Below are 18,341 nucleotides of genomic sequence, written 5' to 3'. Positions count from 1 at the left end.
CTAACTAACTCACACAAAAGCATTTAAATGCGAGAAATGCTCGCTTATTAACTAAATAATGCTAAAACCCGTCCTAAAACCGTACCCAAAGATAGGGGTTTTTGACCCCTATCAGGGCGCAGTGCCCAGCAGCGGGCTGGGCGCTAGCGCCCAGCGCGAGCTGGGCGGCAGTGCCCAGCTCGCGGCGAGCTGGGCCCTGCTCGCCGAGCTGGGCGGCAGTGCCCAGCTCGCCCGAGCTGGGCCTCATAGGGCCAATTTTTTTTTGAACCTGAACACTTAAAAAAATAAAAAATAAAATAAAAATAAAATAAAATAAAATAAAACTAAACAACTAAACTAAAATATCAATGTATAATATAAATAAAATAAACCTGAAAAGTTTTATTAAAACTTGGGTTGCCTCCCAAGAAGCGCTACGTTATAGTCGGTGAGCTCGACATAGAATTCCCGCCTAGGTGTATGCTTCTACTCGCGTTAGGAACTCGAACTCCTTAACAAATAACCCGTACCTACAAAACGGATTAAGAGCCTCAAATAAGTTTAATGAAAGTAGGAGGCCGAATTTAAACATATTATGAAAAAGTTTGGTTTGCTCCCTTTTGGATTCTCTTGGTAGGTCGAAGAGAATGAAAACTTCTGAGCATGAAGCAAACCTAAACTTTTCTAATTTTTGAGGCAAAGGTAGTTGAGATACACAAGTTTTGATTTGATCTTTTATCTCTATCATATGATTTAGGATTTCAAATTTTGAACCGGGGTTGCTTACCGCTTCCGGTTCCTCACTTACCTCGAGTGATGCATGTGATAGTGGACTTGGTTCTACCTTTTTGTCATTCCTCAAGGAGATGGCTTGAGCTGATTCCCTTTGTGGGATTTCTATGTTTTCCTTTATGCCTAGGAGAGCATCTCGGGATTGCTCTTGCATCTCATGGTTTATTTGAGCCAATTGGTTGCTCAAGTCCTTGCAAACCTCCTCGTTGATTGTAAGTCGGGCTGATATTCCTTTCAAAAGGGACAGCACCTCATCTCGTGAGCTAGAGGGTTGTGGAGGAACTTGGCTTGCTTGTTCGTAAGGGAACATTCCCAATTCGCTTTCCCTGTGCTCATTAACAAACCTATTTGGAGGCCTCAACATGTTAGGGTTCCCGTAGGACAGATTTGAGTGTTGAGGTCTCCTCCAATCACTACCATAAAAGCTGTAAGAATTGGGGTTAGAATTATACCTTTGGTGATTACCCACAAAACTTACACTTTCATTGGTGTTGAGGCTCAGTTTCGCCACCAAGATATCCATTTTCTTATTTAAGTCGGCCATGGAGGGATTGGGAGCCTCATTCTCCAGGGCATGAATGTATGGTCTTGATGGGATAGTAAACTTTTGAGCTTGCCACTCTACTTTTTCTTGCCAATTCATTGATCAGAGAATGCTGAGAAAAAGTGAAGTTCTAGCGCAAAAGTTGATAAGTAACAGTATACAGATATGAACAAGTATAGAAGAGTATAAAGAAATTATATATCAACAAGTATAGATGATATAAACAAAGATATTCACAAACGAATTGTATATAAACAAGTATATGTATAAACAGGTATACGTATAAACACGTATAAACGATATAACGATATAAACAAGGGTATTCACAGCGAATGCCTAAACTAACAAATCGACCTTTGGTTCGATATTGCAGAAGAAATAAATCCCCGGCAACGGCGCCAAAAACTTGATGCGGCCTCACGCGGTTGTGGAGTGAGGCCGATCTTAGGGATAAGTGTACCCCGTCGTTATCAAGTAATAAAATTCTGGAAAGTCCAGGTATAGTCCACAGGATTTATTTCTACAAGTATCGAGTTACTTGGTTTCAGGTGTTATCTAGGCTTAGGGGGTTCTGAGTTGGTTTTTCTTAAGTTAATCTACTCCTAGGTTGGATTATACTACTCCTAGCTAAGTTATCTGATACTAACTAAGTTATTCTACGCCTAATTAAGTTACTCTACCCCTAATTAAGTTAAACTACTCCTAATTGATCTTTTACCAATGCAATTATCCGAAGGAACATGAAGGGATACGATGATAATGAAAATGGATTGTTTAAGCAATTGAATTAAAATCTAAGTCACTTGTGTCCGAGGCGATTAACCCGACCTATCCTCCTAAAGTCTCTAGTTCGTGATTCCCTTGTAAGGCCGAAACTAGCTCTAAGGCTCAGCAATTTGGGCTTAATCTTCTATAGGGTCGTCAATCCTATAGGCACTGACTAGGTCAGATTCAGCTCGCAATATGTGCCAACTTAATTTTGGGATTATCGAATGAGTTAAACCAATCATACAAAGCGTAAGACAAAGATTAAAGCATTAAAACAATTGAATGAACAAAAACTATAATATATATCAAAGATGAAAGTATTGTCACGAAGATACAATAAGCCTAGGATTCATAACATGTATCAGAGGCTAGACAGAATGTAAAAGAAGAAAAATCCCTTTCAGGGAACCTGTCTACCAATGCAGGCGTCTTCCTAGGACTTAAGGATGGAGTTTGAGCAATCATGAGTGAGCGGAGCTTCGGATGTGTCTTCAATGGAGGTTTGAAGGATATGGAGGAGGTGGAGAGGATTTCTCAAGATGAAAAGCTAAGAAAATTATAAAAGATAAAAGATGCCTAATTACATTGGAAAAATCCTATTTATAGGCGTGGCTCGGGCCCTTTTCTTGACCTATTTCGTGTCCTTATGCAGGTAGGAAGTCGTGGGGTCCATCGTGGCGTCGTGGGGGCGGAATTGGTCTTTTTGACCAATTCCCACAGGTCTGCTCACCGAGCAGGGCGAGCTGCTCGGCGAGCAGGCACTGCTCATCGCAAGCAGGCTCCCTGCTCGGCGAGCAGGCCTCTGAGGGCCTGCTCGGCGAGCAGGCACAGTGCCTGGCCAGTGCCTGGGCAGCTCGCCGAGCAGCGCCTGGGCAGCTCGCCGAGCAACGCCCGGGCTGCGCGCTGAGCAGCGCCTGGGCTGCTCACCGATGCTCAATTCGCCGAGCGACTGCCGGGGGTCCCCGAGACACGATTTTTGCCTGAGATTGATCATGTTTTAACCTGCACACGCACATAAACTCCAAACAACATTAGTCCAAAGGCTAAATTGACCCGCCAATCGCTTATTTTGAGCAAACGCTTCGTTTGGTGCGACTTTTGACGGATCAATTAGCTTCAAAAGATAACGGAATTATAATATGCATGCCATTTTGGCCGTATTTGCCTAAATTGATCATAAAACGAGCCTGAACAACGAAAAGTAAATAAAACATTTCCAATTTCTAACTAACTCACACAAAAGCATTTAAATGCGAGAATTGCTCGCTTATTAACTAAATAACGCTAAAAACCGTTCTAAAACCGTACCCAAAGATAGGGATTTTTGACCCCTATCAGTAAGTTGTTTCTTCTTTCTCGTTGCACATTAGGCTTCTACCTTAATATTATACTGCATGTATTTGAACGTATTATAGACATTAAGTTAAACCTAGTAAATATCTTATACCATTTGACAAAAGTAAAATGAGGTGGAAGCTCAAACAATTATTTATATAATCAAATATTACCTTAGCTTTCACTGGTCCGCTTTCCTTCACAAGTTCCATGACACGAAGATTTTTTTGCCATGCTACAATTGGCCCCAATGCTTCCTTGACAACGACCATTTTATCTTTAATCGGGTATGGCAGTTTTGCATCAACATCAATAATAGCCACAACTTCAACTCTAATATTTTCTGTCCCCAAAGGTCGTTCGTGGATTGTCTGCTGCTCTGGATCAAGGTTTGATTGCACTAATCTTCCATACCCCATAATGTTTCCAGGGCAATCCCTTTTGTAATGGGTATTTAAATGCTAGATGTTTAATAGAAATAACACTTTCTGATTTTGAGAGCAAAGGGCATTTGATTATTGTGTTGTATTCCAGGGGGATATTCATAATTAGAAAATGACCATGTACCTCCATATGGGAGATTCGAGACCTACAAACTATATTATCATATATGGTATAGAGAAGGAAAACTTTTTCCGACCAATGGCATCGAAGAGTGTTCCACTCAATCTTGTTAAATTTGGAGGCTTTAAAAGCCTTTCAAGTGATTATGCTGACAATATTTTTTTGTCTATAAAGACTCGACGAACCGTGTACTTATCGGTCACTACTTCAATGACCAATGTGAGTATGCAGCTTTCACGAAACTTTGTGAAAAATGACTGAAAAAGAAAATGGGTTTTTTATTTTCTAAAGGTAGCACAGACATAATATTAAGCCTTTTTCTCTCAACTCGCCCAAAGGTGTTCGATCCTCCTATGATCATGTTGATGACGCCTCAAGTGTTTGTGTTATTAATTAAGCTAGTTTTCCTCGAATATATCCTCACTATGATGTTTAATGAACATGTCTAGTAACACTGTTCTAACCATTTTATCTAACTTTTTGGAAACACTATGCCATTTTTCCTTTCACATGACACAAGATACATGACAGGCATTTGTTTTCGTGTCGTCTGAATATTTTTCGTGACAGTATTTTAACTGTATATCATCTGAAGGCGAAATAAAAAATGCGCTCGATTCTCAGATGACATTACGATTACAGAATCCTGTCATCCAAAGAAAACGCGCGTTTTTGTTAAATTTGATGCACTCAACAGATGACACCTCTAATAAATGAATGTCATTGTATGCCGAAAACAAAAAAGCGGCAAATGAAATTTCACTTACGCGGCCATACCAAATTTTAGATGCTCTATTGTTTGACTGAAATTTCAGCTGATATATAAACCCTCTCTCTAATCCCCAAACCCCAGTTTAGGTTACGCAAGAGCTTCATCCCTCTCATCCCTCTCTATCTCCATGGTTGATTTGAACATGCAATCACTGGGTGAGCTCGAAACACAATACTGGTAAGCCATATTTTCTTCATTCCTAGATGTATTAGAGTATCATTGTTCCTTACTCTATCTTTTCCTCATCCGATTTACTTTTGTGTATGTCGATTTCAGCAGCTGGAATAAGGATCTTGTGATTTTCAGACCTATCGTTGAAAGGTTTAGATCTCTCACTTAGCTACACTGATTTTATTGTATTCAGATTCACTGCTGAAAAGCTTGGGTCTTTATCTTTTTTAACCTAGGGCAATACAATGCCTGATGCTGAAGATGGTATGAACTCATCTGATTCCTTTTTATCTAAACATAATATTTGCAGGGATAGTAAGAATGCTTCAGTACATGGGAAGGCTGACTGAAGAGATTGTCAATCGGTTCATGCCTTTAGCATATGGGAAGATTTATTTAACTTAATGAATATATATTGATGTTATGTTTGTTTGAACTGATTGGTCATGCCTTTAGAAGTGATTGAGTATGTTTGATGTACTGTTTAGGAACCTAGAACTCATTGATTTAGGAAACTACCCTGATTTAGTATATATATTGTTATGTGGGTTTGAACTGAACGATTACATATATGTATGATGTTGTGGGTGATGATGAAATGATTGGTATGAACTGATTGGTTAGATATAACTGTTTAGGAAGCTAGGACTCATAGAGTTTATGTATGAATGATTATTGAGCATGTGGCTGATTAGGCATACTCTAAAGCTTTGAATGTTCATTGTAATTGTCAATAATCTTACACCTATGAGTTATACTGCTAGAAATGATTGAGTATGTGTATGTGTATATGTATGAAACATGTTTATGTTTGATGTTCTGCTGATGTTTATGTTTGATGTTCTGTATGAGTATGTGTACGATTGTTCATTTGGGCATGTAGCTTATTAGTTATATGTATGATGTTGATGTGATTGGTCATACTCTTATGCTATGAATGTTCATTACGTGAAATAATGTTCATGCCTACTTGTTATAGCATGTTCACTTGAATATACATATGTCTACTTGAATAAGTTGACTACTTGTTATAGCATGTTAGACATACTCTTAAAGCTGAAAATGTTATGAACTCAACTGACTTATTTTTATTTGAACATGAGTTATGCTGATAAGTAAGGATTCTGAATGCAATTCGTTTACAATATACCTTAATCATGCATCAAGTATTAGAGGAACATTGTAAAAGGGTCATTGAGCATGTATGAAGCATGTATTAAAGGGTAAATTTAGGCTAATTTTGCATGTACTGATATGGCTTGCAAATGATAAGATATATTTTGATTAGATAGAATATACATATACATACGAACTGAATAACAAGCTCTATGTAAAGGGTTATGTATGTGCATTGGCCATACTCTTACTATGTTCCTTTCCACTCGGTTTGATATCGTAACAACAACATTAAACATGGTGATAGGTTTATGATGCATTCAGCACAAACAGAGTCCCTTGTGGTGTCAGCATCATAAACCTCATTACCAAGTTCAGAGTACAACGAGTACAACCCAAGTGGAAGAAGCATCGTAAAAGGGCCAGTTTAGTCTACTTGCACATACATACGAACTGAATAGCAAAGCTCTATGTTATATTATAAAAGGGGGGGATGAGTGTTGCCTTTCGGTTGTAATTGATGGCCCAAAGCTCCTTAGCTGTTCTGACTAGTGAAAGGAAATTTGGAATTGGAATGAGAACCACATTTGGTGCTCACATTTCCTTTCGATTCTCCTTTCACTTAGTCAGGACAGCTTAGGAGATTTGAACACCCTCATATTCAGCACAAACAGAGTCCCTTGTAGTGTCAGCATCATAACCAAAGCTCTACGTCATATTACAAAAGGGGGGATGAGTGTTGCCTTTCGGTTGTAATTGACGGTCCAAAGCTCCTTAGCTGTTTTGACTAGTGAAAGGAAATTTGGAATTGGAATGAGAACCACATTTGGAGCTCACATTGCCTTTCGATTCTCCTTTCACTTAGCCAAGACAGCTTAGGAGATTTGAACACCCTCATATTCAGCACAAACAGAGTCCCTCATAACCCTCATTACCAAGTTCAGAGTACAACGAGTACAACCCAAGTGGAAGGAACATTATAAAAGGGTCAGTTTAGTCTACTTGCACAAACATACGAACTGAATAGCAAAGCTCTACGTTATATTACAAAAGGGGGGGGGGATGAGTGTTGCCTTTCGGTTGGAATTAAAGGTCCAAATCTCCTTAACTATTTTGAGTGGAGAAAGGAAATTTGGAATTGGAATGAGAACCACAGTTAGAGCTCGCATTGCCTTTAGATTCTCCTTTCCCTCACTCAAGATAGTTTAGGAGCTTTGGACACCCTCATATCCACTTTGCATACTCCTCAGTCCATATCCGGGCGAGCCCCTCATACTTTTCCTTGTTGCTGCAGTATTGCTCAGCAACTGCTTCTTGGCCAGGATATGGCTCCTCACTGTGGGGCTGTAGAAGTAGATCATATAGGTTCCACAAACACTACAAAATGCATAGAATAATTAGATCAAAAATATGATGTTGTATGTTTATCAAATGAAATAGATAAATGGTTGCATTATACTGTGGCAGTGGATAAGTGATTGGTATTAAGGATACGGAGAAGACGAGTCAACCCCTGAGGAGCCACGTTAGGATGATATATCCTATTCCAGAAGCGAAACTGAGAATAAGAGGAGAGATTTATTAGTTTATGTTTCATGTAGGTGATTATATCTTACTAATCTGAGTTAATATTTACTCTTGCAGGACTGTTTGGGAAATTCGGAGGGTAGCTGATTCTGATTTCAAATACACCCCTTTCATATGGGGTGTATTGGGGGCCTTTCATTCTGATCGACCATTTGAAGAAGTTACCATTGAGAGGACCTATGCGTTATCATCCAAGAAGAATCATTAGAAATACACAGAAGAAACCAGGAAAGTTACAGAACAACTATGGATTGGCATTACGTACCATCGATGGCCAGAAGCCACTCTGGGTTCTCCATGTACAATTTCTCCAAGTCAGTAATTATCTCTTGTGGAGTTTCAACAAGGGGATCCATTGTTATAGCGTAAGTTTTCTGGTTGTTGAAGGTATGGATTCTGAACGATTATGATGCATATATTTATAGTGATATGATTGTGGTAAGTGAAAGGTCGTGAAAGGGGAAGGGTCTACGTAATTACTGAGTTTAAGGTTGTGTGTAATATTAATGACCTGCTTGGCTTTTGCAGATACCAAAACCTTTGAGATTATAGGCCTAATTATTACTCCAAGATATGGATTGACGTTATGGAAGATTATTGGACCAATTTTTTTGTGTTTTAATTCAGAAATGTATTGGTTATTCAAGATATGGATTGACGTTATAGGCACAAACGCAAACATATTATGAGTATTGATCTCCAATAAAATTAAAACCATTGATATACAGAATTTCATCTTCATATTTTAGTATGTTTCAGTATTCAGGTATAAAAACCAGAAATTCAAACGAAGAAGAAGGCAAAAAGAGACATTTTAATTTTTAAAAATGTCATATAAACAGCAATAAAAAGACATTAAAATAAACATATCTGTCATCTGAAAAAAATCCTTTGACATGATTGATTAAGACCCATGCCATCTAAACAGGCTATAACGACAGAAATTATTATACGAACTGTCATCTCAAATTCAATATGTCAATTTCCCACACGCTAACCTGGTGGTTTTAATTATTAGAATGTCATGTGATGGCATTAATGGTGACGACAGTAATAAATAAGCTGCATCGTAAAAAGTGTAAGATGACATTAATAAAATAGGCTAATGTCATGTGTGATGACGAAACATGACAGAACCTGACCGTCGTCTGAAGGTGCAATAGACGGCAGCGAGCCCCGTGACAGATTTAGATCTCACGGGACGACGATTTTTAACCGTCGTCTGAAGAGGGTTTTGGCATAGTGAAAGTTGTTTGTTGTCTTATTTACCGTGTCCTTCACTTTTATGAAACTCACAATAAGTTTCATTTCTTTGCTTATTAGAGCTTTTCAACTTGGATGGATACTTTATAGGTTGCTTACTGCGTTAGCCCTAATACGTGATTTCTTTCTTTAATCGTTAAGGGGTACAAACTCCCTTTTTTGTTTTCAAATGTCTTCTATTATGTCTCCCTCTCTTTTCCTATTCTCACTTCTCTGGGAACGTCTATGGTCCCGAGGGTAACAACTTCATTTTTCAGGGCTTCTTTCCCCCACGAGGTTTTTAGTTAGGGGATTAAGTCGATGTAAATCCCATTTTACAAAGTCTCAACCTCACCTCATGAGATTGGAGGAAAATGGATCAAGTAGGTACGTCTTTTGACAAGCCTTTACTTTGGCATTTTGAAGCCATAACATATATGGCTATAAGCACTCAAACCTATATTGCAATTTTTAAAGCGCTCAACATACTTCTACAATAATTCGTCCTTTTGTTGTATTGGATAATTTGTTTAGATCCTGCATGGTTTTGTATTCTAGGTTTGAGGTGATGAAATATTGAGTGAATTTCATGGCCATTTGATAAAAACTTTGCATATAACTTGTGGGCAATTTTTCATACCAATATGTTGTTGTATTTTTCAAAGTGGTGGGAAATAGTCAGTACATGACAGTATTAGCATCCGGTGTACTCTCCAAAACTCTTCACAAGTTTTTTTTATGTGTACGGTTGGATCACCAAACCCGTTATATTCTTTGAGCATTAGGTATTTCAAACCTTGTGTCATGGATTCATCCAATACTTGAGAGTACACGGAGAGATTGTATCTATAACTTATATATACAGATATCGATCCATGCATCTACCCCACAAATTTTCAATAATTTATTACTTCTTCATTAATGATGTCGAGGATAGACATGAGATCAACCAAATTACCAATTAACCATTTAAAAGAAGAACCACTTTTAGGAGAAATAATCTGTTAATGAATATAAGAATCAATCAACAACCATGACAATCACATAATATACATAATAATTAAGCAAATGCGAGATACCTAAAGCTAAAGTGAGCACAAAAAGAAAATCATAATGTTGGGGGAGGGATGAAAATGGGACCATTCGTGGTGTCCAAGTTTGATACCAAATGTCGCAAGAAAGAAACAAAGTTTAAATATCAAATTTCTCTTTGTTATCATTTAAGGACCTCAATTTGATTATGATATTGGAGAGGGGAGGGGACCAATGCATTATGCATATGCTTGAGTAGTAGTACCACTACCCCAAAAAGATAGGGAGACACCACTTATCTTCAACCCCCCAATATTGCTACCCTTCAATCAGGGTATGCTCTTCCCTCTTCATCTTTCTTTAATATAAATATCTAAAATAACATGTATGTAAAGAGATCCGTCAAATGATTACTAATCCGATAGAGAAAAACTTATGTTCTACAAGATTATAGAAAAACTCAAACAAATGGTTTTCAGGTGTAAAATATTATATAAAAACTGAGGCAACTAAGTAAATTGACGAAATATTATAACAGTTGCACTACGATTAGAAATCTTTAAACGCAAACATTTAATGGATCTATATACACACTAATTTTTCATCTAAATTAGACTCAATGTTATTGATTCCTATATGTCAAGATGATCAACATCATAAAATAATATATCAACCACGTAAATGCAAACACTTCTAATAAATCAGGGATCAATATCACAAATTAATAGGCAGAGATAAACATTTTATAGGTCACACTCTGTGTTACCTTTTCTTGTGAATACCCTTTTCATTTTAAATCTGTCATATCATGACATGATTCCTCAGTTGTTATTATTTTTTCAACCACAAAGTAGTATAGAGTTTAGTTGACACAATCAGCTGCTGCAATTTAAGGGATTTTTTATACACTGCTTTCAAGTTGCATTATAACATATTTTCATATATCATGCTTATTATTTACTAATAATTTCTAAACAAAGGCATAAATAAATGACATCTGGTAATAATAAGTGTTATCCAACAACCAACAATTAATATGATTTACTGCTCTTAATTATTTTTTATTTAATTTTACTATCTTCCTCCCTAAGCTTTCCAAATCCAATCACCGCAATTTATAATTCTGAATCAGTGTTTTTTCTTCATGGGAAGTACCTAATTGGCAAGAGGAATTCACCTTTGTATTATCCAGTTCAACTTCACTCAACATATTAGAACCATCAACCCTGGCTCTCTGGCTTGTGAGGTTAATTAGCGATGTGTCAAGGGCTTCAATGCCCCCATAGGAAGGGAGGACAGCAGGTAGCTTTGATAGCAAAGCTCCGAGACTGCAAGACATTGTGGGCAAAAGAGGTGGAATTCCCCAAATGGGTGGTACTGTCATGCCGTTTTGTGGGCTGTTCCAGCCTAAATTTGTCGACTTGATAGGCGAATTATCCAACCTTTCATCCAAAAATCTCTTCATTCCAGTAACATGGCGCTTATCATCAAACGAGAAAGCTGTTTCTTGGCTTTCTATCACCCTGGTATTAGGCTTGAGAATGTAGGGATGCTGGATAGGTAAGTATGGTCTTTGTATAGCAAAGACTCCTGGTATGCTATGAAGATAGCTGAATTTCCTCTGTATATTGATCACCAGATTGAGATCTTCCACCACCTGAAATGTCCAAACACGATTTATTATTGTCAGAGTCAGTGTGCAGAGACAGGAGAAAGGTGGAGAGTTGAAAAAGAAACCTTGTCAAATGAACCCAACTGAATGATGCCTTCTCTGACTGAAATGATGGCAATTGTCTATGAATCAAGAGAAGTTGTAATAAGCATTCACTGCTAAATTGTCTGTCATTCCACTGAATTTGTTTCCTTGAGTTTGTGAAATAACATACCTGAATGCCTGAGTTAAACTGAAATTCCCATGCTTTTGGTTGCTGTATGTAGGAAAATAACAATGTTAAAAAGTGCAGTATAATAGAGCCAAAAACTGTATTGCTGTTCTTACAGGTTCAAGTGACACATTCCATGAGGAGTTGAAGTTGGGATCACCCTCATTCGGGGGTACTTTGAACACCCATTTGTGACTGTTATCAGCAGCAACTTTCCCTAGTAACCTGCAACCAATTGCCATATCATTACTTGATTGCATTCCGGAACAATACAAGTATGATCTCAAGAACCGGAAAATTTCTCACCCTTCTCCAAAATTATAGACCTCATGAGACATTTTGAAGAAAACATCAGCTCCGAACCTTCCCTTCACATACCCACTTCCTGCTCTCTCGCATTCACAGAAATCACAAAATCCATCCTCCCAAACAAGGATCCTGAAAGGAAGGAAAAGAAAAAAAATTAATTTTGTTTCAAACACAGTTGGATCTTTACTGTTCAACTAAATTACCAGTTTCTTTTGTTTCCTTTGGAGCGATCAAGGGCAGTTCCTCCATAATCCCACCTGGAACAGAACAATGTGAACTACATCAAACAAAGGGAAAAAAGGTATCCTATGAGTAAGAAAAGCGTGCTTTTTTGGCTCTGAATAAATGACAGTAGAATCTGAATATTCTTACTTAGGTGGAGGGTAATTCCTAGGTAGTACCCTCCAAAAAACTGCATAAACCCATTTGGAAGAATTAGAGGAATCTGTAGCAGTACAAAGACTCCTGAGAGTGTGCTGTAAGAGACAATTAAGCATAGGAAGACCACCTTCCATTATAAAACACAGAAAGAGAGAAAGGAAAGAATAAGGAAACTAGTAAGAATTAGACAAAGAGTCCTAGTTTAGAGAGACATCTATTAAATGAGAAAACAATATATATAATCCCATAACCGAATGCAGAAAATGATAAAACTGAGTGTAGAGGAGAACACGCTCCAGCTAGCTAGCTAGCTCACTGCAAACTACTTCCATAACTTTTATAGGGCGGGACCTATGTAGTTAAGAATTTATAACTAGTGTAGCTCCCTTGCTTTATTTTTATAATTCATACGTCTGATCAAGTGCATCTGTGCATGCCATTTTTTGGGCAGACAATTTCTCCTGGTTGTAAATAGAACCTTCTCTGCTTTGTTTGTTTCTTCTTATGAGCACAATTAGTCTGTTTCTCACTTATAGTTCCCCAAACACATTTTCACCCTTTGCTTTGTACTTACATTTACAGCTTAACACAAAGCATTTCCATGTGAATGCAGCAATAGCCTAAATGAAACTTCAACAAACATAAAATAATTAGTTCTAATCTAAGGTACAAATTTAGCCTTATAGTTATTGGGGAGGAGCTGATTTAGCCTTCGTGTATAAAACAATGCAATCTTAAAATGTTTAAGAGACAATGCCATTTCAAGCCCCATTAACCAAAGATGAGGTTTTTTCGTGAACATGGGGTGTAATTTCAAGCCTTATTAGGTGACCAGAACATGAAGTTGTACATAAAAAAAAACTTATCTTCCGTAGGCCAGGTTTGAAATTGTACCATATGGTCAAGAAGATTGCACTGTTTTGTATTTTGTAAGTAGAGGTTAAATGCTCTACAGAAAACCCTTACACATAGGTTAATTTCTATTAGCAGAAGATGTCACCTTAATCGTCTGTGTTGTACAGGCAGTGGTCCTCGAAGGTGTATTGATTCCATGACTAGGCATCCACCAAACTTTGCCTAGGATATGGCCCGCCATGTATACGTACGAATACACAACTGTTACACCCTTGTTTCTTTCTTCCACAGCCCTCTTAAATTCACATTAGTACTGGCTAAACTAAATCATTGATGTCTCAGATCTTCCCTGATTATCGAAACTAAATACAAAATTTAGAGACACTGAAAATGGAGAGAGAAACAAAAAATAGGGCCCTGAAAACAACACTTCCTTGACAAAATGGGCAGATGCCCCACCATGACAAAGCCAATATCATAATTTTTCTCGACATGAAGCTTGGGGCTAATTTAAGCCGAATAGCCTATGGTACTATACTATCCATAACTACTCTCAAAGATAACACCAGGATATGGATAAAACTACAGTGGTTCAGAAATCTATGTCAAGAGGCTTCAATGGCCTACCATACAATAACCAGCATGGCTGCAAAATTTAGTATCAAAAACACCTCGCCTCGCCTTGGCATCTAGCACCACTACTTATAAATGTAAAAATATGTTTTATTAGGTATTAATTGATGAAATTGTAGTCCTCAGTGCATCAACCTGGTAACTTGCTAAATCATTGTTGCGCTGTCCTATTAAAAAGGCCAATTACTGGTTTCGTAATCTGGAGGCAGCTGTGCAGGAGAAAAAAAAAGAAAGGATTTTTCTGTGGAGAAAGTAACACCATAGTACCTGCTGGAAGGAAATTTACAGCGAAACTTGTAGAATTGTAACACTAGCAACCAGCATTGCAATTTTCTAAACACCAATTCAGGCAAAATAAAAAATTATAATTTGCAGGATAATAGAAAGATCAATCCATCAGGACTTGCACATACGGGAAATAAAAAAAGTCAAGCCTTTTAATTTGAGAACAAGGACGCAGGGTAGTAATTAACTGGCAAAAAAACAACATCATGAACCAGGCCAATATTTATCCCCTACCTCTAGCATGGTGTGCATAGAGCTAATTCAATAGTCAACCTATTCCACTATTATATTTCCACAAATACTCATATACCCAAACTTTAGACAGCTTATGCAATCATAAGACGTTGCATTGACAATTCTGTTAGTATTTCTAAGTTGAGAAACTTAATTAGTCTGCAAATATTTAATCCTCATTTTAAGCATCAATTATAATATTAGCATCCTATGATGTGTAGAAGACAAAATATCCCTAGTCAATTCACAATTAATAACCATATGGCAACCTCACCAGTAACCAACACACCCCACAGCAGTCATTAGCTCCACAAATAGTTAGACAAAAGCAGCTATGTGCAAGTTATCATTTTTAATCGATTCGATTTTCACACGAGACAACTTATAGGTGACCCCTGTACCAATTAAACTCAGCTGCAGTGCAAGGTAGCATTTAAGTAGTAATACTGAACATCCTTCAGATTAAAACATTAGATGTTATCTAAGATGAAATTAAAAAGTAAATCAGTAGTATTGCTAAATGAATAGTGTTAGGAATTAGATGCTTTACAACTGTAGAGGATATTGGTCCTGGATGACAGGTCAATTTATTGATAGCTACATATAGTAAGCAAACAAGCAGCTCCCTTCTATCTACAAGGACATTGGCACGTTCCTCACCATCAGCAATTATCATCTGCCTTCATTTCCTTATCTCTTTGGTTTCAACATTTTCATTATAACCTTCTATTGATCTCATCCGATAGGGATATCCAGTCCATGGCAGCTTCATTTCTATAAATATTTTCAGAGCTCAACAACGATAAGATGTTTCAATGCTGGTCACTGAAAAGATATTTTTGTAATGACATCTCCACCTACAATATGGATATCAGCCAAGACAGGGATGACCCGATTAGAGAAATCAATTGCTGTATTATAGAACTTTTGCTTTTCAATTGAAAATCAGGCAAATGTATTTACCAAATCTCAGAACCCAGAGCTTATCATCCTTGTCGAGAATTACCTGTTCGCACATAGTAACCGGTGAATTTTGAGACCACTTCCACTGTTTAGCGTAATAACTAACCAAAGATGACAGCTATTCCAAGCTAAAAAAACGCAAAAAGAAAGATATGCAACAGAAAAAAAAATGCAACCTAAGACACAAGTGAAGAAATTTTGATAACAATACCTGATCAGCCATCACTTGACACAAAATTGAGCAGAGAAATGTATGCATTTGGAAGCGCCGAGATGAATTAAAAGCGGAACGTTTTCTCTGACTGTCCGCATTTCTCCAGAAACCGGGAAGATAAGAGAAAAAGAGAGGGTAGAAGAGCACCAGCAGGAGTTTGGGAGAAGAAGAGTCGCTGTAAAGAAGATTGACCGATTTGGCCGCCAAAAGTGCGGTTAAAGATATGTTTATGGCAATTAAGAAAACAAATTACAAAATCTTGGGGTTTTTTTTATAATTATAAAATATTGGGGTTCTTTTATACAATTACAAAATATTGGTCTTTGATATACAAATTCTGAGTTTACGGTATCAATATTTGTGTTCGGGAGTCACAAATCTGAAAAACGTGTCCGAAATTTTAATTCCGAATAGCTAAAAAACTTCTGTTTAGGTCGAGATTTTATGTCATGAACTTGACTTTTACAGAGATTTCCCTGCCAAAAGCAAAGTCTGAGACTTAAAGTTTCCGACTCTTTACATAGTACGTGACTTAAAGTCACGAACTTTGTAGATGTCACACCATGCATCTTTCTTTGCATGGTCGACAATTCATATCGTACGTGACTTTAAGTCACGGACAGTGACGAATACATGATTAGTTCGTTGGGGTCGATTTTACATTCACGTACGTATTTTTTTTATTATTAAATCGAACTTACTCAAATTTTTTCCGAATATATATGTGCTATCATCTGAGTGATCCAGAACCAATTTTTACGTACCAATGTAAAAATTTTCAAAATTAAAAACTAAATCCGGACTATAAAAATAAGATTGAGTCATTTTTAACAAACTTTGAAAAATTTATCGTCTATCATATGTTAATCTAGTGGAATTTTGTATTTAAATACCAACTCAATGAGTTAATTAAGTACTCTATCCTAATTAAGTACAACCTCAATGAGTTAATTTTATATTAGTCCTATAACAATCCTCAATTTATAAAATCCTCAATTTATCAACTAACCAATCAAAGTTCTAGGTCAAATCACCAATTTATCAAATACCCAATCAAATTCTTGATCAAATTCTCAATTTACCAAATACTCAATTAAAGGTTAATCAAATTACTAATTTAACACCCCCACAGTCTCAAACTTTGTGGAGACAGGGGCTGAAACCACCCCTGGCCAGGGTGGTTCCAGCGGCCGGAAAGGCCCGAACCCCTGAGCCCCTCCCTGTCTCCGCCCCTAGTCATAGACCGATATTAAATTTGTGGTAAGAAAATATCAATTTTCCTCTACCACTCTTTTTCTATCCTCTCTCATTTCTTAAACGCAAGAACTCTAAAAAAGAGATTTTATCTTTCCGGAGTCAAAGAATATACATCTTACAAATCCATTTTTTTCTCTTCTCTCCACTCATTCAAAAATCCAAACTAGTTTCATTAAACCCATATCTCTCACAGATAGTTGGTAATTCGACGAAGGAATGTCTTGTGGTGACAATCTATAGGATTATTCAGACATAAAAAGTAGATTTCACATAATACCCTCTTACGTTAAAAGCATAGTCATTGTAAACATTTATGGTGATTGGTTTGAATCTTACAAACTTGTTCGTTCTTGGATTAATATTCCTCGTCTCATGAATCTAGGATCATGTTATGTTGAAAGCAACCATGTTGTGTTGGAGTTTTACATTCAAGAATTTTTTTTTTTTTTTTGCTTTTCACCCTTGTATCGAAGTTTTAAGTATTATCAGCATGTCTTATTTATCAATGGTACAAAGGCGATCTTTTGACAGATGAGACACTTGATGGCAATAACAAAATTATTTCCGTTGCTGTTGATATTATTAAGAAAAAAAACTACGAAAATTGGGATGACTTTATAACAATCGTTGGATACAAAATCTGTCCTGACAGAAACGGTATGTGTCATATATGATCGTCACATTTCAATTAAGCATACAATGCAACAACCCACCTAGACGAATGTACTTCATCGGTATTGTGAGCGCTATGTGATGAGCAATTACAATATGCATCACAAAAATATAACAATAAATAAAGTACTTGCAAAAGCAGGTAACATTAATTTCTAATATTTTTCATTTTTAACATTCTATTATATTCCTTTTTATGCAGAAAAAGTTATATTAACAACACGTTAATCAAAATAGTTTATGAGAATAAAAACGAAAGTACCAAACGTTGATCAAAGGTAAAGTTGTGCAAGTTGCCCAAGTTATGATAAAAGTACTGTCATTCCTAAAAGAATTATGAATTTTAGCATTTGATGATGGATCATAGTATGGTCACATGACAACTAATATTTCTGAATCAGTGAATTCTTGGTTGGTGAAAGTGAGGGATTCACCGATTACAAGTATGTTGGATGGCTATTTTATGTCATGGTTGAAAAGTTTTATGAGCGTCGCATTGCATATTCGAAACAGACTAACATAAATAAGTACATGAAATATGTCAGAAAGACTTTTCTCCACATAGTAAATGCCCATACCATTTTGCAATTTGATTATAGGAATGGAATTTTTGAAATCTCAAGTGCTTATAACAATTAAAAGGAGAATGGAAGAAATAAGCAGGTTGTGAATTTGAAGGAGTTTAAATGCACTCATAAGAAATTTCAACATAGTAAAATAATGGTCCTGTTTGGCAAAGAGCGTTTTGGGATA

The 18,341-nt window shown here is 36.9% G+C and overlaps 1 protein-coding gene across 1 annotated transcript; it reads right to left on the bottom strand.

The window, feature by feature from the left end:
* Positions 1–10,762: 10,762 nt before the first annotated feature.
* On the bottom strand, positions 10,763–15,832 carry LOC136201453 (transcription factor LHW-like). The gene is made up of 9 exons (XM_065992112.1): positions 15,657–15,832; positions 15,446–15,488; positions 12,467–15,339; positions 12,298–12,351; positions 12,092–12,223; positions 11,902–12,010; positions 11,789–11,830; positions 11,640–11,696; positions 10,763–11,559 (listed from the first exon to the last, which is right to left on the bottom strand). Exons 3-9 carry the CDS (start codon positions 12,607–12,609, stop codon positions 11,008–11,010), a joined length of 1,089 nt encoding a protein of 362 aa, XP_065848184.1. The 5' UTR covers positions 12,610–15,339; positions 15,446–15,488; positions 15,657–15,832; the 3' UTR covers positions 10,763–11,007.
* Between the last annotated feature and the right edge of the window lie 2,509 nt (positions 15,833–18,341).

Source organism: Euphorbia lathyris, chromosome 7, assembly GCF_963576675.1.
Source record: "Euphorbia lathyris chromosome 7, ddEupLath1.1, whole genome shotgun sequence".
NCBI lineage: Eukaryota > Viridiplantae > Streptophyta > Magnoliopsida > Malpighiales > Euphorbiaceae > Euphorbia > Euphorbia lathyris.
This window is presented reverse-complemented; position numbering and strand designations above follow the sequence as displayed.